Source organism: Pithys albifrons, chromosome 6, assembly GCF_047495875.1.
Source record: "Pithys albifrons albifrons isolate INPA30051 chromosome 6, PitAlb_v1, whole genome shotgun sequence".
NCBI classification, from domain to species: Eukaryota; Metazoa; Chordata; class Aves; order Passeriformes; family Thamnophilidae; genus Pithys; species Pithys albifrons.
In genome coordinates, this window is record NC_092463.1 from 16,906,331 (window position 1) to 16,933,462 (window position 27,132).

General features: G+C 38.5%; 1 protein-coding gene across 2 annotated transcripts; it reads right to left on the reverse strand.

The window, feature by feature from the left end:
• Positions 1-847: 847 nt before the first annotated feature.
• CPSF2 (cleavage and polyadenylation specific factor 2) lies at positions 848-27,121 on the reverse strand. Of its 2 annotated transcripts, none has more exons than XM_071557648.1 (15): positions 27,043-27,121; positions 26,304-26,489; positions 24,686-24,845; positions 24,499-24,604; positions 22,888-23,017; positions 22,444-22,559; positions 21,673-21,860; positions 20,978-21,268; positions 19,201-19,301; positions 18,657-18,857; positions 17,918-18,070; positions 16,747-16,972; positions 15,019-15,318; positions 13,952-14,086; positions 848-13,848 (listed from the first exon to the last, which is right to left on the reverse strand). In XM_071557648.1, exons 2-15 carry the CDS (start codon positions 26,450-26,452, stop codon positions 13,756-13,758), a joined length of 2,349 nt encoding a protein of 782 aa, XP_071413749.1. In that variant the 5' UTR covers positions 26,453-26,489; positions 27,043-27,121; the 3' UTR covers positions 848-13,755. The 2 variants fall into 2 exon arrangements, with proteins under 2 accessions (XP_071413749.1, XP_071413750.1); XM_071557649.1 differs by having other exon boundaries at positions 26,304-26,514; positions 27,043-27,060.
• Between the last annotated feature and the right edge of the window lie 11 nt (positions 27,122-27,132).

Sequence of the window (27,132 nt, forward strand, 5' to 3'; positions counted from 1 at the left end):
GCAAATGATACCATTTGCTAGCTGGCTTTGGTCTTCCATCTCTGTGTGGGTTTTATAATTACACATGAGCTTCATTTGATTTCAAGGCTCGGCTTTTATTTCCAATAGTAGCACTTTCCAGTTTTTATTGGATGATCCCCTGGAGACCTTTCACTAGGGAAAAAAACATAATCAACTAAACGTTTCACTTCCTATGTTCAGGCATACTTCTACAGCAACATGAAACAGATGCCATTGAATGTACCACACATAGACAAGTGACAACTTGATAAAAACAGTCTGGAGTGAGTCAAATCAAAAGAAGGGATCTGAAGATTTCCCAATGCAACCAATTAAGTGCACTCCCTGCACAGTGCATGGCCTTGTTTTTCAATTTTTCATGATTTCTATTTGCTTAACAATTTCCATCACCCCTTTAGTGTCTGCTTTCAGTTGAGGAAATGCTCTGACTTCAGTGCCCTTCTATGGCCATCTCAAATCTAAAGCTTCTGATTCCAAAGCTGAGCAAATTTTGGCCAGCTGATTTCTTTTGCTCTCTGCAAGTATCTCATACCACTTTAAGAGAAAATTCAGGTTCATCTGAAAAAGAAGTTACACATGTCACACATCAATATGGAACCAAAGTGATATCATTAATCCCATGTGACCCATAACACAACCATTTATTAGCAAAAGGGCTCATGTTCCCACTCCATATGCCCTTACACTAATGCTTGGGTGCCTGAATCTCACCACTTGAGTCAAGGTCAGGTGAGTATTAGGATGGTATATGTCATAAGATTCCTTAACTCCTGACACTGGGAAGATTTAAAGAGTAGCTAGAAATAATACCAAATATAACAGCATCTCTTATTCACGTTTTGTTTACTTGAAAGTCAGTCAAGAAAGTAAAATGCATGTGCAACTCTACTACTAACTCTTATTTCCCCCATTTTTACCCAAATGAATTTAGCATATATCCTAAAAGGAGCTCTGGAGATGCAAGCATATCTGTGTACATTTAATAAAATGAAAACTGAAGCAGATAAAACCCACCAAAACAAAAAGAAAATGCTGCTTTTTCCTCAGTCATGTTTCTTGGCCCATCTGGTACTTAAAGCCATATTTACACTTCTACCAACCCAAGGCCATATGAGCAAGATTATATCCCAAGATGAAAACTAACAGCTCCATACTATGACAGCTGGATGAAACCATTTGACATGTAGTTCATCCCTGTCCTGCCAACATAGAATGCAGCAAGAAGGCCCTTTCTGCCAATACAGCCCACTTACTTTTTCACTACCCCACCACAGGCTTGGAGTTTCTGTTCAGGTTACTCACACTGAGGCTGCCATTCACTCATAGCTTGATCACACCCAGCTGTAGTGCCATGGTGGGACACACTCAGTGACTGACAGCTGACCACAGTAGTATTCACAGCAACATGGACCACCACTAGTTTTTACCTCTATGACTACAGCCAACTAGTTTTAAAAGTAGTTACCCAAGTCAGAATTTTAATATAGAACACAAATCTCAGCAGATGTAGGAAAAGTGCATCCAAAAGCTGGGTAAATACCTGGCCAGAGGATCCAGCCTCCAAGACTGGCTAGTTTAGAACATCAGCTGCAGCAGAGAGAAAATCATTTGTAGATTCTTATCAAGCAACTCATCAGAGCATGTAGCTCACAACTAACAAGCTAATACTCTACTAGACTTACAATACTTCAAGCCTAAGCATACACGATACTAAAATAATGAGCTTGTGACCATATCATGGTAACTAAATTTCCATATTACCTTGCCCATGAATTCTGACGCCACCCTCCCTAGCCAAGATGCTAACATAGGCAGAAGCTACTTGGCTGATAGCAACTCTTGCCCCTCTTTTCTTTCCCTGACCAGGTGGGAATCTTCCCTTTCTTCAGGAAGCAGCTAGAACTGATGTGACTGCTCTGATCTGAAAAAAAGGTCAAGGAGGAATTCTGTTCAGACCAGGGACAGGGGGGGATAACCTCACAGCAAGCATCTCAACTTGTAGTCTTCCTGGGGAAGGCTCTGACATTCCAGCAGCCAGATTAACACTTCACTCCTCACATTAACCTACCCATTTCCCTATCCACCATCCCAAGAAACCATGAGGCCCTTGTCCAAGAGGTTTAATGTAGCACAACTGGCTTTGAGTACAATAGCAAAGAGAAGCATCAGTGTGGTGAAAGACACAAGAAATATGTAGGTAACTGTGTTTCAAATTTTAACAACATGGTAGGCAATGCAACTCTAAAAAGTCAGTGACACATTGTCATAAAAATTTAGGGACACAGAAATGCAAGTGGAGGGCTCATGTCTGGGGATGTAAGTACCAGGTGAAACAAAAAAGTTCTTTCCCTTGCATCAGAAATCCCATGTCACCCAAAGCTTCACCACTGACCCCCAACTTTCAATGCTTTGTTCTAACAGCTTACCCCAGCCAGGACCTCTCCATGTTTCTCCTCCAGAGCACACAGTGCATCGCAGTGCTCAGCTCAGGAGGAGCAAAGAAAGTCACGACTGACACCGTAAAGATGTTTGTTCCACATATGGTCGGAGCTCACACTTCATTAGCGCCTGTTCCTAAATGACATGTTTATCTGCTGCTTTTGACGTGAGCTGGCTCACGCCTGCCTAACCATATGGCAAGCAACACGACTAACCCAACAGCACTTTGGTTCCAAGAAATCCCACATTTCATGTCATTTCCTTACCTGGTGAAAACCCATACACTGGTATAACCCTTTCAAAGGTGTCCATAGCAAATGGGATGTCTGATGAGGTCTCTAATGCTGCTAATCAACCACTAATGGCTGACACCACTTACACAGACCTGTAAGAATCCCTCCCACTTGCCAGGTCAGTAGGCCCAAGGGAACGCTCTGAGGGTGAGCAGTCACAGGCCTCTCACAGGCAGAACACCCTAGGAACTCGAATATCTATTTCCTAGTGTAATTTATTGCCAGTTAACTGCAACTTCCAATCATTCATCTGAGTGCTGGGGGGTGAGGGGGTGTCAGGAGAGCATAAACACCTCCATGATCAGCTCTCTACACCCTTTCTAGTCTCAGCTTCTCATGGGTTAAGGGCCAGTTAGGGCTAGCCCATCCTACTGCCCTGGTGAGGCAATGGATGAGGCAGGCAGTTAGGGTTGCATGGTAACAATCTCATGTGCTGCTCTTTCCTCCTTACTGCTTTTCTATTGCCACTCCATATATTTATGTCTCACACTCAGTGGTGCATTCAGAGTCACTGTTCCTTAGATGGGTCCTCACCCTGGCATGAGATACCCAAAGCCACCTCCCTCAAAGGATCCCTCCTTTGGCATGGGCCACCTTCTTTCAAGAGCAGCCGCCCTCTCAGTGTGATGCCTCCGGCCCCTCTCACAGCTGTTGCTCTTGCCCAAAGACACCAGTGCTGATGGCCATGGGTTGCCCATGCCTTGGGCAGCAGCCCGGGGCAGGGAATGTCCACCTGCCAGCCCGCGCACACTGCCTCCACACAGCACATGGCCATGCAGCACCAGCTGCTCTGCATCACACAGCTTAGAAGTCACAGAGACAAACCATTAAAAAAAAAAGCAATCTCAGTCTACCCTTGCTCTTGCACCACTAGGTAAGTCAAAACACTGAAATAATATTAAAGTAGAACAGCACTAATATTTTAGTAGTCTTTGACATAGAATTGTGCAAAATCCTCTCCTGATTTACTTTGGATTTATCTGTTAAAGATTTGGGGAATTTTTTCCCCTTGCAGATTTCCATTTGTTTTAGCACATATACCAAAACTGGACTGTTATTGCTATGCAAATTGTTTCATTCAAAATTCTTTTTATAGTTGCTTTTGTTTCAAAGGCTTGCATAACTTGCTAACAAACTCATGCTTTAAAATTATACATACTGAAAACAAATTAACATTTTCTGCAGGAGGTTTCAAATAACTTTACAAAGGGGATATAAAAGGAAAAAATCAATTATCCTTTTAAGTGGTGTATCAGAAGTGAGACTTTTTAAGTTACTTGAAGGTTATAATGGAGGAGTTTGTTGCGACACAGAATGCAATTTCAGCACAAAAGAATCTTTAGTTCCAACTATGTACTTTCCTGAAAAGAGACTATTTTGGGCACAGAGACAGACATCCGTTCTGCTTTTCCAAAGAAACTTCCTCAATGCCCACACTGAGCTGCATCATCAATGTCCTTCTTTGGCCTTCAAAGCTTCAGCCTCAGAGCACCACCGGGACACAGCACATGCCACACAGCCACAGCACAGGCTTTCCGTGGTGGTGCTGCATGTTCTGCAGTCCAGAGCCTCAGACTGGGCAGGTGAATGTGGCAGGCAAGACATCACAACCAGATACAGCACATGGGCACTGAGTTGGGTTTGTAGGACAAAGGGTTGGGCTTCAGTAACATTGGCCACACCAATTTTTTTTTTAATCAAAATGACTTGCATATGAAGTTATTTATATTGGAAATGCTTTTCAAACACATGAAAAGCACAGAGGAGGTGTTTGCTGGAATTCTTCACTTATTTTCATCTGACTATAGTATAAGAATGTACTTTTCATCTCTGAACTAAAAGGCCTTCTACCATATTCTTTTAATGATATGGCTACTACTAACTAGCCAAGAGAATTCTGAAATGAACTATTTCTACAGCTTCCAGATACCATGAAAAGCACTCAAAAAATCTAGAACTTCCTTGATATTTTATCATTCAAGACAGCATCATTATCATCAGGAGTGCAATGTTCTGAAAAGACAGTGTTGGTTTCAACAGTTCTGCACACAAATTTCAGGTAAAGTCATGGAAAATGAGATGTGTTTTTTACTCCTGAAAAATACAACTGAGGGAAAGACTTCATGGTTCAAACACTGAATGACAGTCTTTGGAACTTCCACAAATGTTATGAGTATGTTATGGGGGTGTTTATTCCATGAATTGCAGTAGTTTAATAAACTCTAAGGTTAAAGAACAAGCAGAAATGCAGAGGCAGACAATTTCTATTAGCCTAATATCTCATTTCTTGACTGAAGAATGCAAATCAAGGACATCCTTGCTCCACACAGCCATCCATACATTCCCAAAGAACAGAAACTGCCCTCTCAATAAACACTCAGTATGTCACAAGTTTTCTGAGCTACTGAGAGTCTACATCCTAATTTAGGCTTGACTTCAGAATTGCCACTTTCATAAGCTGAAAAGGCTATAAAAGTGGAAACAACAAAGCATTAAAATGAGCAAAAGAGTTCATAGAAAAGACAAAAAGCAGAGCCACTGAGTGTCCCAAATGAAGCAATGAGGTGCCTGAAAAAGCCAGAAGGTATGAAACTATAAACTGAAGTAAGAAATTCAAGTTTGTTGCTTTAATGTACTCTTCTCTGGAGCTTAGTCCTCCTATGGGAAAAAAGAAAGGCATTTAAGACAACAATCCATCCACTGTATCCATGAATAAACAGAGACTCTTAAGTGGAAGAAATGCACAGAGAACTCAAGAGACCTGGTGCAGAAACCCAGCTGATGTCAAGGGAAGATCTCAAATTCTCATGTTCTGAATCACATCCTCTGGTTTCCATAGGCAGCAAGGAAACACTCTCAACTGGTGTTATAAAAGAGTAACTGCTCTTCTATCCATACACCATAGCAGATCATAGAGCAGAAGATTTATACATATCCAATGAAAAAAAACAGAGAAAAGCCCAGTGCTCGAGGAAGCAGTGATACTAAAGCAGAGTATCATAAACATACATCACATATAGGGTGAAGCTGATGATCCAGAAAGTAACTCCTAGGTATACACCACAGGAGTATGAATAGACAATCAGGAACCTGCCTGTCTTCACCACTTCCATCTTTCCTGCCTTGTCTTCCCTGAAGCATAACATTTTGTCAGCTGTAGACAGATGCCCAACCTGACTAGACAGTAAAGACACCTTGCTAGCTAAATTTTAGCCACTTCCATAGAGACATAGGATACTTGTCAATTCCAAGGCTATAAATTTGCTAGGCAATGAATAAAGAAACCTTGGAGGCAAAGCCAAGCAGTTGACTTGACAGTTTTCAAAATAATGCTAATAATGCTGTACTTCAGTAGTTCTAACCAGTCACACAAAAGAAGTCAAGCTCTGTGCAATAAGCAGTGTGTTGCAATGCAATAGAAGAGAGATTTTACACTTGTACATACATCAGAAAGCATCAGATTTCTAACTGCAATACCCTACTCAGACACTTCCCTGCATCTGCCCTTTTAGAGCCACAAGACACACAAGATTTGGCAGAGCACTTGAATCAGAAATCAAGGCCTACAGAAGCCTCCATTTAGGAAATTAGTAGTTTTAAACACAACCTCAGAAAGCTCAAGGAATTTTTAAAAAGGCAATATCATAATTTAATACTAAGAAGATTTTTCAGTATTTAGCAGCCCAGCTATAAAGATCTCCTCTAATTCTAGATTTCACAGAATTACATTGCATTTTGTTGAACTACCTAATGAATTATTAAGTGGCAAAATGGTATAATCAATATAAGGAAAGAAAAAGCAGAAATAAATACCTTTCAGACTAACAAGTTACACAAAGGTGTGCAACTCAAAACCATACAGACTAACACTTTGACAAGAGACAGGGGAGCACTGCACATACTAAAATTTTATGAACAGACAAGAAATAAGAGCCCTGTAACTTGTTGGTGTCAACCCAGTATCAGTTGGTAAGGCTTAAGTTGCCAAAAACATCCATGATTTGCCTTCAGTGCCCTACTCCATTTGTATTATCAATACCAAACCTCATTTTTGCTTCTCTCACCATGAGACTGTACGAAATTTAGATTTGTAACCCTGGTGCCCCTAACCCTTTCCTTGGCCATAATGTTTTGAAGCGACTTGCAGTCATCAAACCTAGACTTGCAGACTCTGCCAATGAACCATCAATTTAACTCTTTCTGATCATAATCCTAACCTCATCTCATCCTAGAGAAACACATACACCATTATTTTCTTCTGATTCGACAGGTTTGCAAACACTGAAAAATCAGCCACTAAAACTTTCAAATCTTAAACTCATGCTTAATTCTATTGGGAATAGCTGACATGACATCCATAACCCCCTCAAGCAAGGTGGAACATCATCGCTCTAGAAAAGTCATCAGTTTTGGTTATTTCTCCTTCCTTCCATGCTGCCTAAAGCTCTTGCTTCACTCCATCTGCACCTTATTTCCAAACCAAGAATACCAAGTGAGATATCCTTCCCCAGTTTCAAAGAAATGTTCAACTTGAAAGAAACTAGCTTGAGGAGTTATTTTAGAACCATTTCAACGTTGTTAGAGTTCATATTATGACAAGCAAAGGAAAATTCCATACTCACAGATCAAAAAATTAACTGTATAATTTGGAAGCTATTTGTTTCTTAGAAAACAGTCAGCAGAACAGTCCTGCAAATGCAGGAGTAAAATTGCCACAAGTGTGAAGTGCTCAAGTGCTGCACTCTTAGGTCTGTAACTATTGACTCTTGCATATCCAGCGCATGCAATGAAGTCTCTAGATGGTTTTGAGACCAAGCACTCATGCATTAGAAATACAATCTCAGTTTTGTATTTTTTAAAAAATCATGTAAATTACCCATTGCCATACATGAATATAAAGGCTCTCATTTTTCTATGTCAATAGCAGCAAGACTACTAGTGAAATATTCAGTCTTTCCAATGGGTTCCTTGAACACAAAGCTGATTATTTCCTTGTCTACACATTTTAATACCTCAATCACCAGCAAGTTTTTGGTTTGTTTTTTTTTTGAAAAGCTGGCTTTTTGCAGCAAGCTGTCAGCTATGACATAAAACTCATGCACATGTGAAATCAGGACTACACACTGTAACTGACCAAAAGCAATGCACAATATTGCAGGAAACAAAAGTCATTAATACAAGATGGCATGAACTTACCACTTTTTTATCATAGTTAAGTTGCTCAAACAGTAAGACCAGGCAACACAGAATGAACAAACAGGTGCAGTTTTGCAGGATGAGGATGTCATGCAGGTATTTTACAGCTATTCAGTTTGGAAGGTATAGACTATGTATATGCTTTCTACTTTCTCAGTTTAACTTTTTTTTTCTTTTTGCCTCTCCATACAAGAACCAGAAGAATTTAACATAGGGAAAAATATTAACAGTCCTGTCCTCTGAACAAATGGAGCAATAACCTATGAGCTACTCAAATCCCACTTTAAAAAGTCAAGCATTAATGAAAACAATATCCAAAAATAATTAAAATCCTGTTTCACAAAACAACCAAAGTAGTATTCTGATACTGCTGGAAGAGAAATCAGAATTATGAAAAGACACTACTGAATTTCTAAGATAAACGTGATGCTAAAACTTCAAGTCATCAACACACAGAAACATAAAAGCTGTGCTGAAGAACTGTTACCATCAACTCCAAGAGGAAGCAGATTAGGATCATGGTTTGAAATACCAGAGTGTTTTTTGACTGCAACAGAAACTAAATTTAGACCCAGTTACATAAAAAATACTAATAGCCTTAACACTTTTAATCAGCATAAGAGGTTTAGAGATACACAAATGATTTCAAGTCTGTTGACTAGTTTTATAGTGCTTTTGCAATATTGTGCATTAGTAAAATCAGGGAGATTATGAAAGAAATACTGAAACATAATAAAATTACATAAAACATGAAAAGCAGGCTATACAGAGTGACTCCAAACATTGACACTAATAGAAATTTTACCAGAATATGTCAAAAACATAACTTGTTTATAGATTCCTGCAGCACAGAGGCCAATCTAACCAGGTAATGCAGACCAAGTACCTGGTACGTTCAGAAAATAGGTTGGACTCTTCAGAAATGCAATAATAACTCGTGTGATCCTACAAAGGGCAAAGAATAAAACACTTACTATCTTCATACTATTGCAAACTGCTGATCCATGGCTAGCACAACAGCACAGAGCAGTCTGGCAGGCTTTCAAATGCCAAGTCTGGCACAGTGACGGGCAATATGCTCTGCCAGCTGTGCAACTCCTTCAGGAGCTGCAAAACAGCAGAACAAAATAATTCCCTGATGATATTTAAGGACAGTTCATTATTATGCCTTGCAGAGCACCTGCCAATAATTTATGAAGTAGTGATTACATCATGCTCAGGGTTTTTTCTCCATGGAAACTGAACAAGTTCTCTGAAAACAACAAAAGACACAACATTATTGTGCTAACACAAATAATTACTTGGATAAGCTACACCTGTTGCCTCAGGCATGCAGTAAAACCAGAAAATAGGTGGCAATGTTATCACACATCCATTCTCACACTTTTTGATATGTAAACATTTACAAGTTCACATTTTGAAGCATATTCAACAGGCTACTTAGCTAAATGTGGGTAATGGAGTTTTTTTTTGCTGACTAGTTTATTTGCCCAGTTCATTGCAGTGTCATCAGAAAACATTCCTTAGAAGCCTGTTCCTACCTCTGTGTAAGAAGCAGATACAGAAATCCAACAGTCCTATCAAGTTTTAGTGATGACTAAGTTCTATCTATGCCCCCATTTTTTCCATTCAATCTTTCAAAATCATCTTGTACCAATTTTCTACACAATTTGAGTGTTATCACTGATAAAGACGTATTAGCTACTCGCTTCAGAATTATTTCTGAGAAATATTGGTAGTAACAGCTGACATGAGCACACCATAAAACTTATCCAGATGGACTTGAAAGAGAAAAACCCCCACAACTGGAAGCAACTACTGTGAAATACACCTTAAGGTATTATCATTGATACCTGACCAGGCACTTTTTTGCTCTTTCTACAAAAATACAAACGTGTGGAGAGCAAGCAGTAGTTTCTCCAGATTAGATGAAGTGCAATGGTTTTTACTTAAAACTACAACCTTAAACCCAAATAAAAGGCTAGCTTTCAACCTCTGAGCTATTTTTTCCTTTGTTAGAACTTGTTCTCAGTGATTTAAACTGCCTCCCTCAAAATTGGAGTTGTTCTTCTGATTTACAAAACTGTAAAGCAGTCAAGCAAATGACATAACAGTTCAGAACTGGTGAGACAACAAAATGAGACTTCTCCTCAACAAAGGAACTGAGTTAAGTGACAACTTCAAGAAGGTATTGATGGAACCACCAGCTTGAGAAACTTATCGAGTTATTGCTTAACAATGGTGTTGTTAAGAGTTCATTCTTCATAACTGACACTTAAATATTCCTATGAACTAATTAACCACAAACAAAGGAAAAAGTAATTTTGGTTGTATCTAAAACTAAAAACCTTCAACATTTTGGAGATGGAATTGTTATTCACTTGCAGAAGTTCTGACACTGTTGAAATTAAATATTATGCTTTATTTGCTACACCTTAAATACCAGCAAGGGCACAACAGCTTCTACTACACATGATGAACTCTTTTCATTGGTTTCCCTATGTAATTTTCCCAAGTCAATTTTACAAAAACTACTATCAGCCTTTGAGCCAAGTTCAACGGAAAGCTTGTGGTTTGAGTTGTATTACTTTTAACTGAAATGACCCCCACTGCAAATTTCTTTAAAACCGTTTGCCAAAGGTAGCCTTTAGAGTAGCTTTTATCACTTCCAAAGAACAGTGCTGAAAATGAAAACTCTTTAAGAAAAGCCTGTAGAACTGAAACTATGTATTTGCTAATTAACTAAATCAGTGACTGCTGTATTGCAGTTACACATTACACCTTTTGGCAGATGCTTAGCTCAGCATCATTCAGATGTTGAATCACAGATCCAGTTTGCAACACCTAAGAAGATTATGCAACAACAGGCAGGTTATTACTACTTGAGGCTCATAGAGCAAACTTGCTTCCTCCTAATATTTAGAGCTTCTATGGATCCTTCTTTTCCAGGAAGTTCTACTGAAAACACAGGAGTGAGGTTCATTCATTTTTTTACTTCCTATCACAGTGGTAACCCATAACCTCTTGGGTTTTTATCATTAAAGAGTTCTGCTTCTGCATTCTCTTTATCTTTTGAAATGCATCTTCACATTCTACAACACAGGTACAGGAGTAAGAACCTACAAAAGCCAGGATTTACCCACAAATACTACAGACTTTGGGGGTAGGAGAGGGCAAGTTTCCACTTTTCCTGTGTCTCCACATATGCTTGGCTCTTCTTAGCTGAGGATTCTGAACTATCCAGGAGCCTTGAAAGGAAATATTTTTAAATGGTGAGTACCAAACCTATGTTTGATTTGAAGGTTCTTGCCCTCAAGAGCAACAGGGCACAGAGTAAGAAACAGGACTCCTTATCAGATTTTTACTGTTAATGAAAGCAATGCAGAAGTCAGAAAACACAGCTTACAGACCATGGCAGCACTGACATTTTGTGAAGGTAAGGGGAAGTTTTCAGTTCAGATACAAACAAGAGCCAGATAAGTAACTCTGAAAATTATACAAAGAAGTACAATTATTGTTTTAAGCAAGTCACAGTTAAGAACAAAAAAAAATAGAAAAGAACAATAATAAACTATCAAGAAAACTGATAGCAGACTAGCCAAAATTAATGTGAATTTGCTTCAGCTGCACACTGCTTAGAAGCAATGAATGCATGGCTGAGGAGCACACCTGCCCCACAGCACAGGTGCAGCCTGTGAGGTCTACGACACATGTCCTGTATGTCCCTTCATCCTTCTCACCACCAGAACTGTCCACCAACCCCAGAACTTAGGTGACTATCACCTGGCACATCAGCTTTCTAGGAATGACTTCACACTTAAGCCACACTTATGCTGAATAGACTGAAAAAAGAACAGTTGGCTGTTTTGAGCCTTTTCCTCTGTGATGGCACTAATTTGGGGGTCTCTGTCAGTACACACACAAATTTAGTGACTGACAACACTAAAAATTTTGTTGATCTTAGCTAAATTTGTATCAATAGGTTAGAAAAAACAAACAAAACTGATAGAAAGATTTATGATCACACTGCACTCTCTTTATACTTTTCTTAAAAACAGCACTATTTTTAGTCTGATTTCCTAAGTTTTTTTCTTTATTAGTATATTCCATGCCAGCATGTGCTGTCTCTTCCCACCCTGAGCCCTCAAGTCCTAAGGCCGTTATGATTATGTACAAAGAATTCACTTTATAAAAGTTCATTAGCATCAGCAAAAACAGTAATACAATAGTATTCACCCACAAGGATCCAATATCATATAGATTTACATAGCATTGCTACAAAACCAGGGCATTTCTACAAACTTCTGGTTGTCAATATAAGGGAAATAAACACTTTTCTAGCCTGTTAAGAAAAAAACCTGCACCACTGACCATTCAGTCATCCCTAGACAAGATTTTCTTTGCATAACAAAATATATTCCAACTCAGGATTAAAAGGTTTTTACATTTTTAATATATTGTTCTAGCAGATTTTTCTTGTTTAACATGGTCTTCAGTTTTAAGTTGCTATTTTAAACAGAATAAGTAGTCTATAGATCAGATAGAAAACTTCTGTCGAGAATGAATTGCAAAGTAAATTATGTTTCCATTGACAGCCTACATGGCTATTTTTTGCCACTTTTTAGAAAGGTTTTATTTAAACACCACACAAAGAGAACACATTGCTGTTTTATGTAAAAAGCAAACAACCCTCCACTGCCCAAGCCAGAGTTTCACACATGGACAGGGGAAAAAAGGATTAAATAAATTCTTGAGAGGCCATTTGTTTGCATAAGTTAATTTCTGAGAAATTAATACACTCAAAACTGTGCTCATCTTCACCTAAAAAGTAAGGTCAACTCCTAGCATCAGCAGCTACAGTCTCACTGTCAACTAGAACAGCACAAAACCATTAAATATATCACATGAAGTCAGATTTCAAGATAAAGGATCTTCCTGAACTTGCCTCATGGCACTCTGAACAAAGAGAAGTGCACTGATAAAGGCTTTAAAGTATTAAACTCAGAACTCAGAAACAATTTTATGTAGTTGACATACTGTTGGCAAAAGCTAGGAGTTATAAATTCTGGAAGTTCATACTGAAGTTACTCTGAAGCACAATTACTGGATTTTAAACTGCCTCAAAATATTGACCAATCTTCTTAGAGATTACTCTCCTAAGTATTTTTTTTTATCCTGAAGATTAATACTTTACATAGAACATAAAATGCGGTTTGGGAACAAATCAGTAAGATGGAGCAGATACAACATTAAGACAGAGACAGATTAGAGGAAAATTTAGGTAGTCTAGCTTTAAGTGGGCTACTAATAATGTAGTTCAACTAACCTTCATTAAAAAAAGAAAAACATTTGAGACTGTTTCCTAAAACAAACTTGTTAAAAAAAAACCAAACCCAAAACAACCACACAGAAAACAAAATTAACAAAACCAAAGAAACTCACAAGTCCTTATGTTATTAAGAACAAAAGGATGACTTTTACATATTTTGTACTCTTTGGCAGGGAATCTATGAAACCAGAGCATATCCTGACAAATTGAACCTTTCCTGAGAAGTGTTCCTAAACTCATACATAACGTGTTATGTGGGAGATGCCAAGTCGCAACAGTTTGAAAGTCAACAACATGGAATGTATCAACAGATTTATGAAGGACAACAGTGGCAGTTATTTACATGCTCAGGGTAGCTAACTGCTCTTTATGAATTAGGTTTCCCTGTATAAATTAGAAAACTACAAAACGTCAGAACAGGGAGAAATCTCCATTGTCTGTAACAGTTCAAAGGAAAACACCTTTGCAGCACTTTGCTTAGACAATTGCGTATTGCTGGTATAAAAGGTCTCTTATCCTATAGAAGTCCTGACAGAGACAGCCTTCCAATCCAATGCGCCCTGTTTCAGTCTGAAACAAAAGACATGTTTTAGTTTATTATCTTTACACTAATGAGATACTTAATTTTCATTTAGAATATTATTTACCAAAGAGTTTAAGAGAGAACACCTACCCTGCGAACAGCCACCAGATTGTTGCACACCAGCACTCCTCCGACAAACTCAGCTTGGATACCTTCTCGCAAGAGAACCTGCTTGAAGTCAGAAAGTCTTGGCTCATTCATAAACACAGACTGATGTCCAAGAACCTTCAAAACAACACACACAATTTTAATGCTTCTATTTAATACCTTCCATTTTCCCAAAGGTCTCATTATTGTGTAGGCAGCAGTGCAGCCTAGACTGCAGGACTATAAATTAGAAGAATGGTTCTACTTCTGTACAGCTGCAGCAAGACACTTTCAGGATAGAAAAGTCTTAGAAGTTATTTATCAGGTAAGGCAAAAGTTTCCTTATTTGCTCACATACGGAAGACAAATGGAAAGCTGACAATCAAGATCCCTCTTCCAAGTCATGCTATGCCAGGGACAGAGCTGCAAGTTAAGCTGTACTGCTCACCAGTACATCCTTCTATTACAGTTGTCATGAATCTCAACAGACTTTGGAGTTGTCTCTACAGTTATCTGGCTCCTAGACCAGATTACATTTAGGACTGTGAAACTGTATCTGAAAGCAAATCTAGGATTAAAAGGCATTGGAATAATTCAATGAAAAGTTAAAATTGTATCTCCTCACATGCCAAGTATTTTAAGTGCAAAGATAAATTTACAGAAACGCTAAATTTCATCAACTCTCAAATCACTACTGTAGAAGCAGATGTAAGAATGTCAAAGATCTGTATCTCAAGTATATAAAGTATTTTCCATAGCTTCAACAAAGCATAACAAAATCCAAAAGTGACTAAACAAAACTTATCCACTAATTAAAATCTTTATCTTCGTAAGTAGATGTTACTGTATGCTTGGCACCGTTAGTGGATGTGACCCTCGTTGCTGAAAATCATACCATCAGAACACAGAACAGCACCAGGTTTAAAAAAGAGAAAACCAAATATGAAAACCCAGTTTCAGTTAGGCTTCCAGTTGAGTAAGATCATAGTAAGCACCTCCAAGCACTAGAAAAAGACAAATGAATACACAGCTCTTCATAAAAGAAATTCAGATCAGCATCATTTTTGTACCTCCTGAGGTGGCAGAGGTTCCAAAGTAGGAATGATCTCACTCTCCTCACACATCTCCTTGTCATCATCACCAAAGAGGCTTTTCATGGCCTTCTGTTGTGCAATCACACTGGAGTCTGAAGAAGGCACATCCACTTGCATCTCTAAGTCTTCATCTTCCCTCAACTCTCCCTCTTCCAAAATAACTCCAGTATCCACTTTTGAAACCCGCATGTCCAGAACACCATCTATCCAAGCCAACTCAGCATCCTTGGCTTTACAGAACTGAAGGGAGCTGACAAGAGAGTCTTTTAACCTGACCTGGGTTGCAAAGAATAAAAGCAGCAGAGATAAATACCTTTCTTTTGTTGGTTAAAATAAAAAACCCAAACCCATACTGCAAAGCTGAGTTAAATTTACAGCAAAAGCAACCATTTCCTTTTAGGACAGAAACCTTTTTTGCACCCATGGAAGTCCTCAGCTGGTCTTCGCAAATTCAGAGAAAGTTTCTATAGATATATTTATGTTACTGGAGAGCAGTTCCAAATTTCAAACCTCAAAAAAAACGTATTTTATTTTAAGAAAGGGTGTTGTAAATATCAGACTTTAAAGTGACCTTAACATGACTTCTCTGGTGCACTCAAGGACTTTTAGCCCTACTCTTAGAGATTGTTACCCACACAAGATGGTGCACAATTCCCATAGGGGAATCAAGGCTGCAACTGTATTAAAGATACAGCAAACAACTACCCATCTGCAGCAGAGTCCACTCAAAAAAACACTGTGACTCTGGTGCTTCATTCTTATCTGTTATTTTCAAGTTCAATATCTCCACTGTACTTCTCCTGTGTCATTTCTAACACACTGGCAATTCTGAGACCTTAAAAAAAAACAAAAAAAAAGGACAAAAACCCCCAACAACTAACAGACCAAATACAGAAAACATGCTGTTTCAAGTCTGTCAGAACTAGATGATTTTGAATAACTTTCCACTTCCTACAGGGCAATGGATTTTTCTCTGAAAGAAGCAGAAGTACCTCTTTCAACAAATTCTACCAATGTTTCTCTATGAACTTTAAAAGGGCAAAGGAATAAAGGACTAAAAGGCAAAAAGTTCCAGTGAAAAACTTCCCTCTAAACAATTTCAAAAACTGAACTGGGACCATACGCAAAATTCACACAAATTTAATTTTCATAGTTAGCACAGAGCAACACGTTATCATAACCTCAGTTTGCAAGTTTCATCACATTAACCTTTCTGGGGAGTATGGGTGTCTTATTTATTTTTAACTGCCTCCTAACTTTACATGTTTACTCTTAGGTACTATTTAAGTATAAAGGACTTTTTTTCTCTTTGCTCGCTAAGGCTCCCTTTCAGATTCCAAGGAGAATCCTGAATTGTAACTAGTATACAACAGTACTCTAAATATAGCCATTATAGATTTGTTAGTACTTCAATAAAGCAAAATGATATTCCCATGGACAAGAGCCTTGCCTTTTGCTGTACACATAGAAACACATTGATCTCATGATTAAGCTCTCAAATACCTATGAATAATAAGCATCAGAAGGATGCTTATCTACAGGTCAGAAAAACAGTATCAATGCCTTTATCACACAAAACCAACTGTACACAGAGGTAGTACCACCTCTCCTCACCCAAAGAAGTGAGAGCCAAATCAGAGTTTGCCAATACAGCTCTACTACAATTGACAGTAGTCACACAACTAACAAGTTCCAGTACCTTACCTGGTAAATGTGAGTTTCGCTGGTTGCATCTACAGTTTCATGAAGTTTGGGCATGTAAACCTTAATATCTTTTCCACCAAATGCTCGGCAACATTCTGCAAGGTCCTGACTGGCCTCAGGTGGTCCATGGACAATGACCAATTGTCTTGGTTTCATTTGGTTAATAATTTTTTTAATCGAGTCCCCATCGGAGCGTCCTTCATAGTCAATGTATGTAACTCTGGCTCTAGTTAGAATTAAAACCCCAAGAATATTATTTTTTAGTTTAAAAGATTAAACCTTTGAGTGCTCCAAAATACTTTATTTAAAAACAGAAGATATTTTTAAATTACTCAACATCAGCAAAAGCTGTCAGCACAAGGTATATTATGGATCAGTGAAATGTATAATCTATGTATGGCCAAACTTCATGAATGAAGATTTGGGAAGGGCTCTCCCCATGTGGGTGTGCCCTTCCAGCCTGCACAGGGGATTTTTTTTTTTCTTTAGGTGAGGCACAGTGAGCACAGAACTGGCCCCACCATTTAAGTCCCAAGGTCCATCTGCCAAGGCCGAGCAAGCTCAGACAGTGACAGTGAAGTCCTCAGGACTGTCACAGCACCCGGTACTAACCAGGGCTGACCCTGCTGAGCATCCAAGATCTGATGGGATGGGGTGGCAGGGAGGCATTGAACTGCCAAGGGACGGTCCCCACTGAGACTCAAACTCATGACCTTGTGATCCAGAGTCCGGAGTGCTCACCATTACACCATGCGACCACCCTAACAGTGAAATACAGTGGTCAAACATCAGCATGTATGTATATTTAACAATATAAATTCACAAAATTCACTCACATAGTTATCCAAAATATGAGATAAGCATATATGAATAAATTATCCTTTTAACAAAATATATTTAAGTGTCTGTGCTGACATACTTTATCACTTGTTCTACCTCCTCCAGTTGTCTACATCAAACAATGAATAAAACAAATTTCGTAAGAGTGGGGAACCATAAGACTCTATCCTGTGCTACCAGAAGGAGTAGTAAAAAACTTGGCTTGGGGAAAATAAAATAAACAGAAAGCAAGTCCTTTTCCACTTCCTCAAATCCAAGCTATCCTTTTACCCAGTTCACACTGTACCCATGCCACTATTCTAGCAGAACTCACAAGAACACAGTCACTCACTTAATTTCCATGGATTCTGTTGCAGAAATACATTTGGTAGGAACATCTGATAAATCCTGGTCCATAGGCTCCTCTCCATTTGTCAAACCAGACTCTAATTTGCTTTTTTCTTCTTCTGTTGCTTGAAGTTCTGGAACTAGAAAATCCTCAGGTCTAAGGAATGAAAGGCGTTTAGCTTTTAATACCCTTGGAGTAAAACCAAAGCACTAATATAAAAAGAAACAATGCTGACTATTACTACTGAGATTTTTTTGTAATTGTTATTGCCAACAATTTTATTACACTTGCCTTCACTATTTCCAGAGCTCATTTGGGAAATATCTTAAAAAAGAACTTTAATAACTTGGGAAATTCTAGCAAGTCAAGAATTCCTAGCAAGTATTCCTTATGCAATGAGGACAAATATCATACATTTTTCTAGAATGAATAGTATTATTCCCCTTCATTAATTTATCCAACATTATGTGCAGAAAAAAGCCATGTTAAAGGAATTTTAGATCTTCTAAGATTAAAAAAAAAGCCTGGAGTGAAAATACTCCTAAGAGGTGTGAACACAGGTCAAGGACCAACACTCTGCAGCTTCAATCCTATCACAAGCTTCCTGTGAGACTTGGCGGTTAAAAGAGTATATAACAGTGCTGCAAAAGAAGAGACAAAATGATGATTTTGCTTTTTCATTACTTCTATTTTTTAATTATTTCACAGCTACTACATGTTACTATACACTGCCACCACATACTTGATAATCTCTCCATATTCATCCCATTTAATTCTTTCTTCAGGGGCTGGAAACATTGGATAAGATTTCTTTGCCTGTTTGAAGAAGCTTCCTTTCCGGCTACCTTCACCTTTCATCATCAAATCATGTTTGGTCTTATGTACAGTTGGCTGATCAATATCCTCTTCAGCATCACTCTCATCACTGGAATCAATATCTGCCCTGAAATGACATTCAAAAAAAATACCACAGCACTTCTTTTTTAATTGAGGTTTCATATTACATAAACACACTGACTGGGAAATAACAGCTGACATAACACTAACCAAGGCCAAGGGCAGTTTATCTATCTGAGAAAGAGCTCACAGTCAAATGGCAGATGAAACAGTCCTATCAGAAAAACAGATTGAAGACAACCACTCCCAATTCCTCAGTGCCCACAGACAAGTCTATCAAAACTATAACTTCCATTTATCCCTGTGAACTGTATAAGGGGCAGAATGACCACACCGAAATCTCAACTCTGATCGTAACAGCAGAACACAAGAACAGCAAATACACTTACTCTTTAGACTGCTCTAACTTCTTAGCTGCTTCTTTCTTCAGCTTCTCCTTCTCTAGGTAATCTTCAAGTTCTTTTCCTTCCAATTTGACACGTTTTCTCAACTGCAGACAAAATTAAAATTAATGTTATTGTGAGTAGCTGACATGATTTTAATACTTCTCCTACGTGCTGCAGCTCTGAATATTTGTACTTCGGTACCAAAGGCAAGTACAACTTAGATGTCACATATGTATCAAGATTATGCAAATATGCACGACATCAGCATGGAAGGATCATGATATTATCAATCAATAGAGTCTACATTAAAATAATATAAATATTAAAATCAATTAAGGTCCACAAAAAGTTCTTGAAACATCTTCAGAAAATCTCTCTCCAGTAAGTGAAAGCAAATAATCTGAGATGAGCAGTGGTTTTTAATTCTTCTATCGGTAACATCAAACCAGAAGAACCTGGCCAAGTCGTACCAGTCAGCAAAACAAAAGTAAGTTTTGCTGCTTATTTTCTGAAAATCAAATTAGAGAATAGGTCACTTTGAATTAAACTAAATTCTAGTAATAATCTAATATTGTAAATCAGTGATTCCAATCAAATCTAACACTAAAATAAAGGTGCTTAATCAGCAATGAAATTACCACTGCAATCACAGGGGACTCCCATAAATTAACATTTACCAGAGAGTCGTAGACACAGGTATACAGATTACGAAAAACAGCTTGAAAGCATGAATGACAATTGTGTTCTAATTTCTAGAGTCTGCTTATCTTTCTAATCCTGGTGGGATATACTATACTAATTTGACTTTATTATCTCCTCATCCAAACGGGGAGTATTTTTCACCAAGACTAATCCATCATATATGGCGATCAAGTGCAAGCAGATTTTTTCTATTATAACAAAAGCACAAAAGAAATCTTGTCTAAAGATAACATGCTCAGCTCTATGGAGTATTAATTTGCCACATGTGGTAGTTTTGGCTTTAGTTTCAGCTAGGCCTTAGCTAGGCCTCAATTTAGCAGGCCCAAAGGATGTGATATAGATCAGAAAGGACAAGCATGACCTGACTTAAGCAATCAAAGAGGTATTTCATATCATCTGACATCATCAAGAAGTGTCAACAAGTACAAAAGGAGAGGGAGGTGGAGCTTCTGTCTCTTTTGGTCTTTGCCTTAGTCTCAGGAATACACACTGTGCCACCCCAGGAGGGACAGGAGGACCACGCCTGGCACCAGCTTACCATCATTTTATCTTAGGGAAGTAAAATGTTTGTTCTTAGTCCTTCTCTCTGCTTGCGTCTGTCTCTGGGGAACTGAGTTCTCCAGAGTGATTTGTAGTTACAATGGTGGGATTTGTTTTCAATGGGGAGCAGGGAGTTATTTTTTGGTATTTCTAACTAGTATAAGTGTGTGTTATATTGTAGTTTTCTTTTCTGTATCAATATATATAATCAGTTTAAGTACAAACCTAGTTTGTGTTTCCAGAGGTTTCTTTCCTCCCTTTTCTCAGTGGGGGGTGGGAGGTTCTGACACTCTATACTGGGCAGTTGGCATTTTGCCAGCTCAACCCAAGACACCACACCACCAAAAAGTTCCCAGTATGACATATATTTTTATGTACATTTATCCACAATTGATTAAACACATACCATCCTAATTTCAGATTAACCTCCATCACTACAAGTATTTTCAGATCAAAAAGGAAACCTAAGTTCAATTTTGCCCATATTCCCCCAGATGGCCCCCAACAAAAAACTGTGAGATAACGAGACAATTCTTACCTCAATATCTATAACTTTTTCAGAAGGATTATCAATCAAGAATCGTGCTAATGTTCCAGGTGTAGTGCGATAAGTTAAAATGATGGAGTTTTTGGAATCCTGGCACCATTGAATGAAAAGATCTCTAGAAAACCCACACTCCAAGTCAGGCTGACTGGCAAGGACAACTTTAGGACTAGGCACTCGAGCCAGATCAGACAGACTGTGACATAAGGAGAGATGACGGAACTGAAAAGGGTTGTTTCTCTTGTCTTCGAAGCACCTCATCAACTTGTCACTCATCCATTCAACCTAAAACATGCATTAAGAAAAAGTTTTCTATAGGAATACAAGTTCTACAATAATATATAAACCCGATGCAAAGTACAGGATGCAATATGCCCATGATTACACCAGTGTTTCTCAGTAAGTGTAGAAATAATGTTAACCATAAACAACAACAAAACAAATACTCTAAGTCCTCTTCCTCAACAGCTCTAACTCATGCTAACAAGTCTTGTGATAAAAAGAGAGATGAGTATCGAGAAACATGTCGATAGCCACAACTGGACTGTTACTTGATCAAAAGAGTTGGGATGCATTACAGAATGACACTCCCCCGGCCTTTTGCCTTTTTTTACAGTTAAAAAGGAAAGCTTTTGCATACATGTTCCATTCCTCTTTCTTCATAGCTGCTTTTCAAAATCAAAACAAACCTGTGATTTAGAGAATTCCACTACATTGTAGCTGACGTTATTCAAAAGTGCTAGAGAGTAGACTCCTAATCCTGCATCTTTGGTTCTCCAGATCTGATCAAGAAGTTGAGCAAGTTCCAGAACTCTCCCTGCTGTATCCACGGCTATTAATACGTTTCCATCACCTCGTAATGTCTCCAAAACATTAGCTGAGAAGAATTAAAAACAAAACAAAAGCCCACTTATACTTTGAACCAAAGTTAAAATGTTTCTGGTGTGGCTTGGATTTTTTTTGTTTGTTATACCACACTAGCAATCGTAATCAAAAGCATAGAGAACACAAAAATAAACTGAACTTCAAAAGACATCCAAACCCACATTTCCACCAAAACTAAAGGGAGCTGGAGTTTCCTCTCCAGCTCTGAACATCTCAATGCCTTGATAATTTTTCTTTCTTTTGTTTTTTGTTTGTTTGTTTTGAGTTTGGGGTTTTTTTCATTAAAAACACCAGTAAAATGGAGTTTAAAAAAAGAATGTGCTGAGCAAGGTAATTTATAAGTCCCTGAAGAGATTTATCAATACTGGGGAAAATACTCTTTCAAATACGATTCATTGTTTTTAGGAAAACATTTAACTCACAGGATCAGTACTATCAGAAAAGAGTAATTCAAAATTTGTTAAATTTTAGTAAGGGTTCTTAGTTTAGATGGTGATGAATTTGTCAAAGCAAAATAATTTCCAGTGGCGAATAAATCACATTATTGCTATTTTTCAAGCCCAAACAGTACGTACTCAGCAGCTGTTCATCCCTTTGCTTCCTCCTGGGTTGTACATAAGTAGCATTAAATGAATCTGTAATAAGCAATGAAGGCCTGCTCAACATTTCCAAGGAACATCCGTTCAGATGGCTGTGAAAAAAAGGCAAAAATCTCAGTTTTTGCATTTCTATTTTATGAGAAAAAGTAAGACAGGCAGCTTCCAGATATTTGCATGTACAGAAATCAAATTCCTCAGCTGCTGACTGCTTCCTGCTTCAAACTTACAAATAAACAAAAATGAAAGGAATAAAGAAACCCAGAGCTAATACTTGTTTCAAACCAATTAATCTGGATGCAAGTGAAATAAGAGGTCTTATTAGAAATGGAAATGCACTTCTGCTGCCATACCTCTTTATCACAGACTAAATGATATGACACCTAACACAACACATAAAAAATATTGCTATGTTGGACTCACATCTCCCTCTTGTGGTTGAAGTCAACTGCATAAACAATTTCTTCCTCTCCATCCTTGACAATCTTCCAAATTGTGCCTCCTATCATGTGACCAGCTGGCAATGGTGTGATTGACAAACCATGTCCTTTGCCTATAAAAGTTTTTGGTGTTTTAGGTACATGTATTAAAACCCATTGAATAAGAGTAACTTTAAGTTAATGCCTAAATTGAAAGCTTAAAATATTACTGCAAAAAAAGTCAACGGAAGTATGAAAAAGCAGTAATATCTGCCCTTGTCATCTAACAAGTAACTTCAAAATTCATTGCAATTCAGTTCTCTATTTCCTACAGAATAAAGAAACTAAAGGGAAGATCACTTCTCCCCTCCACCTCCTACTGATATGCAGAGGCACAGCACAGCTGCTGTAACTGTAGACCCAAACAGTAACCGACACAACAAATATAACACACCAAAGCAAGTACACTGGTGAAACTCTCCAAAGCAACACTTAATGTTTATAGTATCATTCACTGTTGAGGTACTCAGAAATTACACAAACTGGAAGTTTTCCAGAATGACAAACACAGAAGTCAAACCATAGCAGGAAAGATGTTCACATGCTGCAGTCAGGGACGACCGAACTTTTCAGGATCTCATGCATTTTTTTAATGTGCTGTTGCTCCTTGTCATTGATACCAGCCTATATCTTTGTCAGATTAAAACTAGAGCATCCATGGCCATTACTCACTAACTCTACTGCATGAAGTGCACAGTAATAATTAATAATTAAACATACATTATTTTCTTAAATGCCTCCATCGAGTCTTTTCAAATCATCTCCATTAAAAATGAAACAGTTAGCTGTTTAAAGTCATGGACTAAAAATACTCTTTAGATGTAAAAATTGGCAGCACATACACAGCCTTGCTGCAAATATCTTCCAAAGAGGCCAGCAGTCTTTTCAGGATAACATCCTATTTCTTTTTTTCCAATAACAAGGTAAGTATTTTGGCAAGCACCATTCATGAACTGTGAGGTACTGCACTTCAGAGACAAACTGCTGGTGGTCAGCTTCTATGTGTCCCTGTTCACAAACTGGGTTTCCATTTCATTCTGATCTTTGCAATCAACAGGAGCAAAAAGCTGCTGATTCTCCAGATACCACAATTCCCAGCAATCAACTACACTGAGTATGATTCAGTCAGCAAAGATCTCCTCATTAATCACCCACAGGCTGTAACTTCATCTCTGCCATATATTCCTGCTCTGGAAACTTCCCTTTCTGTTACTGGTTATCAAGACTTCCGAGGCATCTACCACTGGACATAAGTAAATGCTTTTGATAGACATGAGCAAATTCCAAGAAAAGCTACAAAGACATAGAAAAAAAGGTTTCCCAATATGCTTTGACATGACTCGTCCATATTAAGTGACAATTCTACCCATTTCTACATACAATGACTGAGGCAAACATTCAGCTGATACAGACTGACACGGGGCTAAAACATTCAGCACTGCAAGATACATCACACTGCAGAACTTACTGCCTTTAAAAAATGTTACTTTAACTCTTCATGACTCTGTTGCCATTCACTAGAAGTAATTTCTTAAGGCTTATGTAACAACTTTACCTTTCAAGTTCACAATCTGAGAAAACTTCAGCTGTTGTATCTTATCAAAGGCTGCATCTACATCATCCAACGTAAAGAGTGTGAAATCTTCGGTATTATGGCGGGACTAAAACAAAAGAGGAACAGAGCATTCAAACACTCCGCTGTATCAGAGATGTTGTGAGTGAAAGTATCACCTTAAATATACCTGGTAGAGATCATACATAAACATCTGTCCCATTTTGTATACAGGAATAGTTGCATAAATGGCACAATTCAACCCCATTTTTCCAACTGCATATGGAAGTGCACCGAGGTGTAGAGGGTCAGGATGAGACAGAAGAACAGCATCAACCTGGTGTACATGCCTGTAAAGAGAGGGACAACAACAGCTGTTTGAAAGGTGTTCCATGTGGCATTTCATACCTCTCACTGGAGCTATTCTGAGAATACACACAGTCTGAATGCCAAACAATAAAACTTAACCTTCGAGGTTTGGAACTGCTTTACAAACCACAATAAAAGTTACAGGTATTTCCTAATGTTCAAGTACTTAAAAACGCAGGTGACTTCTGAAAACATAAGTTCAAGGTCTGAAAGACGAAGTTTCACATCAAATTCCTCACTAAAAACACCTTAATATATATGTGAATATCAGAAGGCAAATTAACTGAGGAACCAAAAATATTATCAGTGCAGATGTGCTACAAATTGTTCATACATCTAAAAGCAGACCATAACTTTTCTTCTGATGAGAAAGACCAGTAAAAGGACTAAAGGCACAATTCTTAAAATTATACGGATCACATCAAAAGATATTTCTTTACAACAGAAATGGTCAAATATATCATTTAAGAAAAGTGGTACATCATTTGGGGGATTTTTAGTAATTTGAAAGAGAGATATTTTTTTTCTTGCAAAGTGAGAACTCAGACTAAAAACTTTCTGCATATCATAATTGAAAAACTTGAGGGCATAAAACAAATTTAGCAAATGAAAGTACAAGTTGGGTTGAAAGCTTTTTGTTCCCTTGCAGTAACTGGGGCACATACATCCTTCTCAATGGCTGTTACAAAAAAGTGAATTTTATCTAATTGCTTCTCAGATACTCAAAACATTTTATAAATTATCCTCAGTACCTAATAATCCTCCTTTAAAAGACTTCTAACACTGCAAGAATGTCAGCGCTAGAAAAGTGAATCTATAGAACCAGCATCACAAAGCTCAGTTTCTTTCATGAACTTCCATATTTCAGTCCTAACCTGGCAATCAGCAAAGCTCCTTGCTGTAAGTCTGCAGAAGTTCAGACTAAAGTCCAGATACATTTTTGTTTGTAGGTTGTTTTTTTTCCTTTGAAGGGCTAGCAAACTGACAGCTGTTTTCCTGACTGACTGTTCAACTTGAACCAAAAGGTGAGAGTTGAGCCACTTTGTATTCTGCCTACACACACTGAGGCTTCTTCCACTTAAAACTTAGTTACCATTCTCAATCAGTTTAGAGCCAAGGTCAGTCTCCCATAAACTCTGCTGCGTGACTTTTATAAAAAAACTTCAAACCATCCAAGCCAAAACAAGCACAGAAGAATTTAAGAATTATAGTTAATAAATGTTAACTCACTGGACTGACAAGAAAAAAAATCCCAAGTTTTTACTAGAAAAGCTTCAGCAGTGTGATTTCCTTTACATAAAACACAGGTCAAACAAAAAATAAAAGAACAATTTTGGATTTGACACCACCACACACATACCATTGCATGGAGTTTTGAAAACTTTCAATACAGGACAAGATCTATTAAAAAACCCTTGTGTATGAACTGAACTACTTACTTCCTCAGAGAATCAATAATATCCATAGAAAAGTTTTCATCCCAGCCACAGTCCAAAAGAAAACGAAACTCATCTACTTGCAACAGGTAGCAAAGGGCAGATTCCTCCTGCACCCCTGAAAGCGTAGTCAGCTTGATAATCGATGTCATTTTCCTCTCCAAGTGTTTAGTTTCCAAAAGAACTAATCTGAATGAAGAAAATGTTTCACTGACTAACACAAAGGAAAAAAAAAATATTCACTTAGATCTAGCGTCATACATTCCCGAAAACATGCAGGGTAAGAGTGTTAATACTGCTCAATACAGCTGCTGGATACCAAGTCTCAAATATTAACGTTCGGCCACTGTAGATCTTCTGTTACTAGAAAGATTTTTGTTTGGGGTTTCTGTGTTTGGGTTGTTTCGGTTTTTTTAACAATATGTAACTATAAAGTAAAAAAAAAAGATCCCCAGAAGCAACACAGTTAACAGCAGCTCCCCGGGGCCGGACGGGGCGCTCGAAGATGGCGCATGCAGGGCCGCGACCCCTCAAAGGCCGGGCCCGGCGGAGCCGGGGCACAGAGCGGGGGCTCCGCACCGGGCCCGCGGCTCCAGCTCCCCGCCGGGCCCCGTCCGGTCCGGCCTGGCGGGACGAGTTTCTCCGGGTTGGGACGGCGTTAAGGGGGCAAGCCCTGCGCCCACTGCAGCCGGTGACGAAGCAGATACGCAAGAAGCGGCGGATGGGGAGGGACAGGCGGTACCTGGGGCGCTCAGCCCGGGCCGGGCCGCGCCGTGCCTGCCGCCATGTTGCGGGAGGCGGGTAGGAGGCGGCGGGCGGAAGGAAGGGGAAC